At 29.2% G+C, this 12600-nt stretch overlaps 1 protein-coding gene across 3 annotated transcripts in view; it reads left to right on the forward strand.

The window, feature by feature from the left end:
• LOC145290939 (uncharacterized) overlaps positions 1-12600 on the forward strand; it is a 132601-nt gene that overhangs the window by 55184 nt on the left and 64817 nt on the right. For all 3 annotated transcript variants that reach the window (XM_080136526.1, XM_080136528.1, XM_080136527.1), the window contains exons 4-6: positions 2868-2972; positions 3652-3747; positions 10590-10741. In XM_080136526.1, the coding sequence (XP_079992652.1) occupies positions 2868-2972; positions 3652-3747; positions 10590-10741 (353 nt within the window). The remainder of the gene's footprint in view (positions 1-2867; positions 2973-3651; positions 3748-10589; positions 10742-12600) is intronic.

Here is a 12600-nt window from a genome sequence, read left to right on the forward strand (position 1 = left end):
AAGAGGTCAAAGTTCAACGATTTAACCTTTTGAGACCTGTACCAAACTCCTCCACCAATTTTAGGTCTAAATACTTGAAATTTTAGATATAGGTCACTTGGACATGGATCTAACTTTATAATAGTTTATTAGTTAGTTTATAATTAAGGAGTCAAAGTTAAAAAAAAAAAAAAAAATTGACTTTTGCGGTCTCTATGAAATTACTCAGACAAATTTTGGTCTAAACATTTGAAATCTTACATAAAGTGTATTCACACGTAGGCCAAGTTATGGGCCGTCCAAAGCCGGGCTGAACTGCGAGTATATTCTAAAACCGCCTATTTAAAAAATCAAAGGGTATAATCACATACTTATATATTCATGCATGTGTATAGATGCATACCTATATGTAAAGTCACCTGTAATTATGCACCCTTTCCACACATAACTACAAATGTTTCATATTTCGAAGTTTAAGTGACAAGATTAAAAAAAAATTTATAATCTCGACTGTCAGGAGATATCTAGAAAGACGCAAAGGGTCGTGTGTATCCATACATGTGAACCTTCACATTCACTCGCATATAAATATTGAAATATAGCCCCCCCCCACACACACATATCAACCATATGCATACATACATATAAATGCATGTATATATGTATGTATATATGTACATAATTTTCACTGCCTATAAAACCTCATATTTACTTTTACAGACACATTCATACATACATGCACACTCACATACATACTCACAATACCATAATGCAGAGGCACAAATATATAGAAAAAGAAACGTCATGTCACATTTATATTTACAATCATACACTCCTATGCATACACATAATATACTAAATGGTGTAATTATATACTTTTAACCCTGTTTGTGCTAGAATTATTATTAGTCCAATCAACAGCTAAGTTTCAGTGCTTTTTATTAAAAATCCATGGTCCAGGTTATTTGTCGGAAGTATCTATAAGATTAAAAAGTGCATGTTTAATTTTGTTTTTTACTAGCAGATTGAACAGGGGCATATGCTAGATAATTTTCCAGCCTCTATTTTACCTTCTGTTATTTCTATTGTTTCTGTTGCTATACTTAATTTTTTGTATTGTTTAATGCATTTTTGTGTGTGTGACTATTGTTGAAAAATTTCCTCAGTAGAGGAATTATTACTAATTCTATAGTCTATCAATATAAGAACATGTTTAATAATAGTGGGGGTAATTTGATTTGGGGTTAACATATATTGGGTCAGTTTTCTTTCATAAATGGTTTATTAGTGTTATCGTTAAGGTTAAATGTAACATCTAGAAAGTTAGTAATTTTGATTCCAGCCATTATGTCCTACATTTTTCTTTTAGTTTTCCAGTTAGTGATATTTCTAATTATAGCACACTGTCATCCTATAATCCTCTATCCTTAACATGAATTACACCTGATTCTGTTAGTTTGTATAAAATGAAGAGACCTACTAGATCAGTTGTTTCTGCAGAATATAGTCACCCATTGCTAAATCAATCTGTGGAATCCTTTTTCATTCATTGTTCATTTTTGAAAATCAGCATGATTTTACTGCACTTGTAGATTATATCCTTCTCTACACTAGTAATATGTACGGCACAATCACATTGACACCCTGGTTCCCACCAGATCACCGTAGTTAAGCAACGTTGAGCCTGGCCAGTACCAGATGGGTGACTATTTGGGAAGGTTAGGCGCTGTATGTACCTTCTGAGAAGGTTGGGTGTGGGGCTAGCACCTCATCCTTTAAAAAGAACTCCACACTACAAAAGCATCTACTAAAGTTGTACATGGCCTATGCCCCTCCAGGGGCTCAAGGGTTATGGATGGATGGACACTAGTAATATCCATGTGCAGTTTAGTGAAATCCAATACCTTGTGGAAAAGTTCCCTTGTAATGGAGGAGCATTAGTTCATTATATCAAATTGAATAAAGGCGTAATGGTGTGTGTTCTCGATTTCATTGAACCAGTTTATTGCGCTGGTGGTATTTATCCATTGGTTTAGGTGCAGTTTTTTCTTGATCAATTTATTAGCCCTTTCTAGTATATTTTTTACTGTGTTTTCTTTTTTTTGTTTTCTTATTTCTGGTCTGGTTGGGTTGATCAGTCTTGTAGTAGGCTTGTTTTAGAAGTCCGGTTTGTGATCCTTCAATAGTATGTAGGTATCCTTTGGTTTTAATATGTACATCCTGCTGCTAATCTATAATTTATCTCTAATATTATTTTCTAGGTTAATTTTCTTGGTTCCTTGCTTTTTGGTAGTTTCTTGTTAGATTTTCTTTCACCAGTTAGTTGTAATTGCTTTTATCTATCCTGTAAAAGTTTCTTGTTTTATCCATTTCGATGAGTAATTTAACTAATATCTTTAACTATATTTTTAAGTTGTTTCTGAAAGTCTGTGGTAATACTGTGGAATTCTAAACTGTTCACTCTTAAATAGGTTGTTCTCGACTACTTTCAAAAGTTCATGTTTCCCTAGATGTGCTGTCGTCCTTGCCATAAAGAAAATTCTTGGTCTTCTACCTCATTTTTCTGATGAGTTCTTCAGTCTTTTGGATCAAATTTATAGTTTGTTTGCCTCATATCTATTTCTCAATATTAATTTACTTGTTTCAACTATTAACATATTAACAAAAGATTAAAATGTCTGACTGTTCAGAATGCAATTGTGGATTTAATCCTGGAATTTTTTTAATAGGATTTAAAAAAATTTTTTTTTTTTTTTATGTATTTTACATAAATAATCAATTAATAGTTAAAAAATGTAATGTATGTCATGTGGATTTAAATAATTTGTATATTTTAAATAGTTAAATTGATATTTTAATTTTGTTTTTTTGTCAATTTTCTTTTCCAGCTTGTGCCTCCATTAAGTTTACTGCATAACTCAATGAATTGTGTGGTAACAAAGTTTGTTCGAACCTCAACCAACAAATTTAGGTGTCCTATTTTTGTTTTAACGGTATGTTATCTTACCAATCTATTTTTATATATTATGATCTTCAGTCAAGATCATTCATTTTTCATCTGAGTTCTTGCTCTTGCAAAATAATTATTTGTAACTATTATTTAAAAAAACATTTTTTTTCTCAGATTTTCATTTTTGAATAGATTAAAAATACTGTCATATCATGTGTGTGTGTATGTATATATATATATATATATATGACATTAAAGTTGTAACCTTTGTTTTTTTTTTTTTTTTCTATGTTTAATAATTACAAATGTTGATTCTCCTTCAGCTAGTCTTTCAAATGATGTGTAAATATGCTTCTAATGTTATTGTGCAGAGAAGTAATATTTCATGTTTTACTAAAGACAAACTAGTTCAGTTTTGTTAAAGATTAAAAAAAAAAAATTCCAGTGCAAATAAGACAACTGCCAATAACAATTACTTGATTTGGTCAAATTGAATTATCTTTGGTAGTTTTTAATGGGTGGTGGGACTTGTTTTATTCATATAATAAAAACAAAATGAATGTATGAAAAGAAAAAAAAAACAAGTTTTCATGAAAAAGTGAAATATTTTTCTATAAAATATTAGAATCCTTTTTATAAAACTGAATAAGCACCACATTTAAATTTATTGCTTGTGAATTGATTGAATGTTAAAATTACTTTTTATTCTGATTTTTTTACAGTGGACCCCTGAAGGTAGACGACTTGTGACTGGTGCTTCTAGCGGAGAATTTACTCTGTGGAATGGACTCACATTTAATTTTGAAACTATTCTTCAGGTATGAATGAGTTATTAATTTAGTTAAAATTTTATTGCTTGAAAACTAGTTGATCTTTTTAGACCGTGTTTTGGTGAAGTATCTATTATATTGCTGTTTTAGTATAATGTTTGAGCTATATTGTATTCAAGTTAAGTATTTTCTTTCTAATGTTATCAGGAAAATGTATTGAAACTTGAATAATTAGAATGTAAATAAACTTGTTAATTTATGGCAATTAAATATTACAAATGATTTTTTGTGTAAAGTATCTGTTGCTTTGGATGCTAAATACAGTTCAGTATAAATAGTGGTACATTTTTAATTTTAATTTCAGGAAGAATCCAAAAAATCTTCAAGATAGATTGTGAGGAGAAATGTTAATGGAAGTGATTTACTTTTACAAAAAAGGAAAAAAAATCTGCTTTTACAGTTGGATGATTTGTGAACCTAAATTACTTGTCCAAAAGAAAATTATACATAATTTTCTTTTGGACAAGTAATTTAGGTTCACAAATTATTTTAAACAGTCATGTCAACCATATTAAATGTTTTTATGAAAACAAATGTAAAAATAAAGCAATATTAACTTTGATAGCATTTTAATATTTGTATTAAAAAAAATAACTAAAAACATTGAGATTTAAATCTTAAGTATGCAGATTTAAAATTTGTTTCAGAGTTTGTGAAGTTTCATAAAATGACGATAAACAAGGGGAACCATGATAATTGTTTTAATTATACTGTCACTTGTCGGCAAAGCATCCTGTAAATATGCTTAGTTAAATATTCTTGCATTCATTTTTTTATATCAGAAAGTTCTGAAAATTTTTCTCATCTTAATATACAGTATTGATACTAACTGAAACAGTGTAATCTTTGATTTATTTATGAGTGTCAAATATTCATTTTACAAAATCATGTTCTAAATCCTTATCTTCTCACTGTCACCTGGAGTTGTAGAATACATTGATTCCACCTCCGCAGAAGAGTACAACCTCCAAATAAGGTCACCTATTGATTAGGTATCAACCTGTGCTGTTTAAGGATATAATGGCCATAGTTCAAAGGCCATTAACTGCAACACTCCACTTTGTTCTTACTTGGACAAAACGACAGGCTGGAAAGGTCTGATCTAATCAACTGGATGGTCACGAGAAACCCTAACATACATATATAAAAAATGATGTACCTAACTTTCCACCAAATAAAAAATATAGTAAAATAGAACAATACTAAAGTTTTAAAAAGCACAATTAGAAAAAATACTGAAATGGGACATTTACAGAGCTTTTGAAATCTGGCAAAACAAACATATCTAAAATAAAATGTATCAGAAGCATGGAAATTAATAGAATTAATAATATATTTTTAAACGTCAAAAAGATGCAAAACACAAACCAACAAAATATGTACGATAACAACCAAACTGGAACAAAACCAAAATTTCTTGGCTCATAACCAAGATGAGAGGATTAATCTAAGAAATGAAAGTTATCAGATTGGTCATAACTTCTACCACTAAACCCTCATAAGCGTCATCTAAAAATGCTATCATCTGTGACAAAGAAAAGCATAGCACAAAATAAAAAAAATAAAGAACTAGATCAAGATCAACCTCAAAAATGAGAACAAAAATTTGATGTCTAGAGAATGGAAATGAAGCACCATATATCCCAACCCAATAAAAAGATGATTATTATCCTAAATAAAATTTAAATAAGGTTCATAAAAATGTTTTCCACTAAAAACAAAATGGAAATGCCACCCTCATGCAATAAAACTGAAGAATTCAGGCCAACTACAAAGAAATGCAACAACTGAAGATGACCTATAATCTAAAACTAATATTTCCAAGAAATACTATTCTAAAACCTCACTTGACTTAATATCGGAAACTATCAACATTACAATCATAAATAAAGACGAAAATAAAGTTTCTGGAGGTGTATTGATACTAATAAGGAAACACACATCCTCGAACCAATACTAAACTTCAAGCAATTGCTGTCAAAGCAATATTACACAAATGAATAAATATCAGCCCCATTTACTTAACCTCATAAATGAATCTTACGACTACCCCCAAGTGTCAAAAATAGTTGCTACGCCACTGTTCGTCCATAAAAATAAACCTAATTTTAAAAATTGTCAGAAAAATCACTGGAAAACATAGCCAACTCCACTCAAACACCTTTACGAAAACTAATGTAGGCGCAACAAACAAGGATATTGTAAACAATACTGACCAAGACCTGAACAAATTTTTAATCCAAGAATGTTAACTGACAAATAAAGCACTTCATTAAAACTTTAATCTCAATAACAAATGAAATCATATTAAAAAGAAAACTGATAATTCTTCAAGTGCAAAAAAAATATTTAACTTCAAATCAGATATCCAAAATTAGAACATGCCAATCAGCAGAACGAAAAGAAGTCATTCAAATATCTTCAAGCTTCAGTTATCCCAGTTAAATTTATCATTTTAAACAAATGCCTGAAATCACTGAACTACCTTCTAAATATCATAAGTGACATTTGGATAAACAATAAATTTATAGAATTGTGTAAATTAGCAACTGTCATTCCTGTATTAAAACCTGGAAAACTACTGCTCAATAATTAAGTCTTTGTAATGGTCAACAAAAGATTAGTGTGAATATAAACCTAATGACCTCATACTAATATAATATTAATTTTTCATGAGACTTCAGAAGTCAAAGATCTACAATAGACCATATAGTCAGATTAGAAACTGCCATAAGAGAAGTGAATCTATCAAATTTCAATCAGGAAAAGACATAATACCTAGAAGCATGGATTAATGAAGGATTTAAACATCCATAACTAAGAATGAGGACTTCCAAGGAAGTATACTCTCAGCAACTCTCTTCAATTGGAAAATGAATAGCATTACCAGTTGTCTAAAGCCAGGAATTGACAATTATCTATGCCGATAATGGATAATCTATCTCTATATATATATATATATATATATATATATATATATAGATATAAAGGAAAAATGTGTGTTTGTATGCCTCACAAAAATGTTTGACAGAAGCGACGTAACCTGACGAAACCAGTACCGTTTTAAACCTCGACCCTTCAGACGACAAATATCAAAAAATTGGCCCAAAACATTAATTCCTTCACCTTCAACCGGGTTGATTTTTACAAGGAGAGATTGGGTTTTTTGCGTCACCATTTTCGCAAGTCATCGTATCGGCTAGATTTACTTTGCTTAATTTCAACATTCCGAACTTTCGGTCGGACGATGGAGACATCAGCAAACATGTCATATTTTTATTTTATTTTTTTTTTTTTACCCCCTTCGCGTTACAGATTCAAGCCTGCCTGCCTGCCTGCCTACGTCAACTTTTTTTTTTCTCTCCACCCAAACTGTTTACTGTTTATTTTATTTTATTTTTAAATTGAAATCACAGACGAATTCAAAAGAAATTCAGTAATTTGTTTATTTTTAGAGCAATTAGAACTTGATATTATTTAAAATTAAATGTTTTAGTGCTTACTTATATCAAAATAGATATGATATATGGCATATCAAAATAACAGGAAAGCTTATAGATGTACATATCAGTTGAAAATATTAATGGACATAAAAAATTACAGAAAATTGTATAGAATTTCATTACAAAATAAAATGAATTTACTAATGACAAGCACGTGTGTTGTCTTTACATTAGGAGGAAGGAGATAATCTACAATTATAACCTGATTTGACACAAATGTTGTTCAGAGTTTGTAGAGTTCAAATAGTGAATTTGTTTTTTATTGAAATTCTATTTTCTGTTATCTTGTATACATTAATATTTTCAACTGATATCTAAAAGTTTTCCTGTTTTATTTTGATCTGTCATGTTTAATATCTACCTTAATATAAATAGTATGGAATGTCTGATTCTACATTCAAATTGTATGTATCTATGCTTGAACCTACTTGACTCTGCTTTTTAAAAATAAAAAAATATTCTTTGAAATTTATATTTGTAATTTGTTTTTGTAACAATTTGATTGAATCTGCACCAAAATCTACTCTAAATATATCAGAATCAAATATTTTTTTAACTTATGGGGGTTGTATTTTAACTTTTTTAGAGTTTATACATCAAATTCATTGGCATGTTCTTTATTTTTTCAATAATAGAAAAAACGACTGATGCAAACATTTTTTTTTTTTTTTTAACATTTAAAATATTCTAATCCTTTAAAATCTTGATGTGGAAAAAATCGAACGAAAATATTTAGTTTGATTATATTTAACTTTTTTATTTAAATCATTTTAAGTACTCATTTTCTTTTATTTATAGTTGTAAATCAAAAATGTTCCTCAAAGGAAAAGCAAATTTTAGTATTTTTAAAAATGCTAACCAAATCTGTAGAGAAGACTAAAATTGTTACCATATCTTTAGATGAAATAGTGGCAATAGTCTTATATTTTCTTTATGGTTCTGTATTGTTTATATTTTGGAATTGATGCATCATTGATCATCTAAAATTAGTAAAGTTTCTGCTTTTTAAAATTTTTCTATTGACTTCAAAGATTTCAACCTTTCCATAGTAAAATAGCAAGTTGTGTTCAATTAATCATATACAATATCTATTTAATGATATTTCACTTCACCATTTCATTAGTTAGAATAGATAAATCAAAAATGTTTGACAAACTCTTTTTGTCCTGAATCGACAAAGATGGTTCTTTATTCATTTCATTTTGAGATCTAGTCCGACCTATTCGGCGTTGCCTATGACTTTTTATTTTCATTTGTTTGCTTTTAGTTTTTAATGTTTTAAAATTTATAAACAAACAGGCAACAAATAGGTGTCAAAACAGCAAACGGGTTTGGGAGGAGGGTGCCGAATATAGAGGAAAGGGGCTGGATACATTGTATCAGTCTTGTGTGCATACAAAGAGTAAATATTAATGGATCTCAAAATTTTTGATTTTTTAATAAATATTCAGGTGAACTTGTTTTTTAATGTGTAATTATCAAAATTACCCTGACGCGAAACACATACACAAGGTGGTCTCAAAATTTTAGTAATATACATATTTTATTGGGGAAGGGGGGGGGGGAGAGAAAAAGAGAAACTATTTCTGTTGCTAGACAGTGTCTCCCAGTATAATTGTTTTTTTTCTTTTGTTTTATGTACTCTAGATTTTCAGCTAACTTGTTTATACAAATGGCAGGAATATATTATTTTTAACTTTTTTTTAATCTGTTGAGATTAAAGAAATATTTCTGTATTAAACTTCGGTGGTGATAAAGAGCATTGTGCTTAGGATCATAATTAGATAACTTCATATGGAACCTTAATTTCAGGAGGCACATTTTAAATACTTTTACTCTTAAAAGTCTAAAAAGATTATAAATGTTAAATTTTCAGCAATCTAACAATCTTTCACATGATTTGAGGTATCTATTTTTTTTTTTTTAATTAATGAAGATTTTATATTCTATTTTTTTGCTAATATTTATTTCACAAAATTTGCAGTTTTAAGAATTTGAAAAAATATTTTATGCATTTGTTTTGATTCTGTTTATCACATCTGTTCATTTATTTAAATATATTTCATTTCAGATAAAATTTGAATGCTTCACTTTGGCTTCCAATTTCTTCATTTTTTTTTTTTTTCAGAATTCCAGAAAAATGCATTATTTTTTTTTCCTATAAAAAAACAAACAAACAATTTAAACTATTTCTGTTTCCTGTCATCTGTATTGTAAATGTTTTGTGTTGAAATATTTGTTTGACTAGATTTGTTTATTCAGACCACATTTTTACATTTTTCACTTTAAAAAGAAAATGGATAATTTGTGAAAGTTTCTAATTCATAACCTATTCACTGATTATATTTTGCTATTTTAATTTTTAGAAATCAAGGATGTATGATTTTAGTTTGTAAAAAGTGTTTGTTTTTTTTTTAAAGAAAAACAACTTTATTAAAAAGTGGATGAGTATTTAAATCCAAATTGTTAAAAAATATCTTGTGAAGTTGAGATATCTGGTATACTTATATTTTATCTGGACGTCATTTATCTGAAAGTACTGGTAGAAATTTAAAATATTTGTACTTATCTGGCGTTGTTAAGGAGTCTTTTTACTTTCGTTACCTCCCCCTTCCACTTTTTTTTTTTTTTTTAAACCATTTTATGTATGAATAGGATTTTAAAAGTTAAATTAATAAAACTTTTGTTATAGTAATGTTTTAATATCTATTTTGAAAATGATTGCATGTAAATAGTTTCCAAAATTTTGTGTTTTAATCCATGAGGATTTAATAATTTTAAAGGTAGAAATGACTTTCTACAGTTTAAATGCTCGCTAATTCCTTTTGAATGGTGACAAAAGTAACTCCTTTCAAGTATTAAAAGATGAAAATGGTTATCTATAAAGAACCAAACATTGTGGTGGATTTGTCTTTTTTTTTTCTTTTTCTTTTTCTTTAATAGGGTTTTTAAAATTTTGTTTTTGCTCCATGGCATTTTTTTATTTCAATAAATCTTTTAATAGTACAAAAAAATGCTAGCCATGTAGAGCCAAGGAAAACACGACACAGCAAAGTGATTACACCATTTTATTAATATGCATTAAATCATTTAGTAAATGTAAATGCAGAGGAAAGAACCTTGATACCAAATATGGTAAGTAGTTTCTTTTAGCTTCTAATAGATATCTAAGTTTAAAATATACATTTTTATCTTATAAAATTTGTTTCAGAATTAAAAGAAATTTTTGATACTAATTTTAAATATGATACTTTAAATGTTTTTAATATTGAATTGCTAACATAAAAAGATTTGAGTTTTATTCTTCTTCACCTTATTGTTTTGTAGGCCCATGATACATCTGTTCGAGCAATGATGTGGAGTCATAGTGACACTTGGATGGTTACGGCAGATCATTCAGGTTATATCAAATACTGGCAATCTAACATGAACAATGTTAAGATGTTTCAGGGACATAAGGAACCAGTCCGAGGCATCAGGTACGCTACATGGAGTCCACAACTGGCCTGGGCGGGCAGTAGTAGGAACGCTCTTACCTTCATTTGTGCAATTGTTGGCACCGTCTTCCATGCTCCTCTGAATGCATTTGCAGTTTTCATCATTTTAATGGCTAAACAGCAATTTATTTACTTACTTTTATATTACACTATCTCAAATTTCACAATGGGCATCACTTGACAATTTTAATTTTTCTTATTCTGTTGAAATCTCTATATTGCCATCTTTCTGGTTGAGTACAAGCTGGAATACCTCGTGGCTATATGTTCTCAGGCTGATTTGTGAAATAAAATGGTAACCACAGCTCTGGTTATGCAAACAGTTCCTACTAAAGGGAGTTACTCTGAAAGGATTGTTATTTGAGCAGGGAACTTAAACGATAACTTTTTCTAGTGCAGCTGTGTAGATATTCGCTTATCTTCATGACTTGCATGTATTTAATGTATCCTCACCCCCAATGTTTTTTCAGGTGGAGGATTGTTATTGATATGGACTATAGAATTTGGTAAATTTGGTTCAAAATGAATTGAAACTGTCATGTTCGCTTGTTAATACAATTTTAGAAAAGTATGAATCTCCTGTTTGTATAAACAGATAGAGGCTTTCCACCATTGTTGATTGAACATAAAAGATCCACACTGGAGCTTTGCTATTTTTTCCTTCACATGAGATTGCCTTGAATCTTTATTACTCTGAACTGTGATTTATTATTGTAATTGTTGTTGACCAAAACTGTTTCTCTGAAATAATACTTTATCATCAATGAATAGTTTGGAATAGTGTATTTTTGTATTAACAACGAAACATTTGATACATAATGAGATAATAAATCATTTTTTATTTAAAAAAATGTTCCTCTCCATTGTTTATTCCCTTCTAGTTATGAGTGAAATGACCCTTCTTGTATATCTACTGCTTCATAAACGGTAAAGAGATTTGTAATAAAATTGTTTGGTGATACTATGAAATTGGATACTCCTTGTCCTGGCTTGATGGGACCTCATGACAAAACTGAATTTGTACTTGTCTGTGATAAAACATTCCAGGGAGCAAAGAGTAATGTTTTCTGACTAGTCTTTTTTTTTTTCTTTTTAAGGAATTGAGCATAATCATAAGAATAAATAGAAATTGAAAGATTTTCTGTACAAAAGAAAAAACTTTTTTTTCGAATTATTAAAAAAAATATATACAAAAAGTAAAGTAACAATTCTAAGATATTTATGTTATTTTTTTCATTAATAGAATCCATATTCTTTATACATACATGTGGTCTTTTATCATCCTTGTCTGACACTGCCACTTCTCTTCATCATCACTATTTCCTCTAGTGGTTGTTAATATAAATAAAGTTTTTGTTGTAGAAAAGGGCAAACTTCATACTAGCTGACCTAATTTCAATTAACACATGATGCCTATGTGTCATTAAAATTTATTTAAAATCACCATAAACAATAATATTGGATATAATTTCCAAATGCTTCCTACTTGCATCTAGCAAAATGTTATATACTGAATTTTTGTAAACAAGTATTTGATGCAAACATACTGATCGGCAGTTGAAGATTTGAGTGGCAATAATCAAAACACATCTTGACAGCATTATCAGGCCCACGAGTGGTTGGTCTTCAATTGTGGAATCTGGATTTTCTGGCCATATATAACTTGATTCAAAATTTTGAAAGTGGGTTGCAATGGCCAAATGCTTACTTGTTCAGAAAGAAGTTGGCACAACCTGACCAGAGTGATGGCTCTACATCATGGTTTGATCTTATCAAAAGGAACACCTAAATTTACTTTCTTGTGCATACAAAATTAAAAATTCCAACATTCAAATGAGCCA

Source organism: Euprymna scolopes, chromosome 2 (assembly GCF_053919585.1).
Source record: "Euprymna scolopes isolate OS-2025 chromosome 2, ASM5391958v1, whole genome shotgun sequence".
Classification (NCBI taxonomy): domain Eukaryota; kingdom Metazoa; phylum Mollusca; class Cephalopoda; order Sepiida; family Sepiolidae; genus Euprymna; species Euprymna scolopes.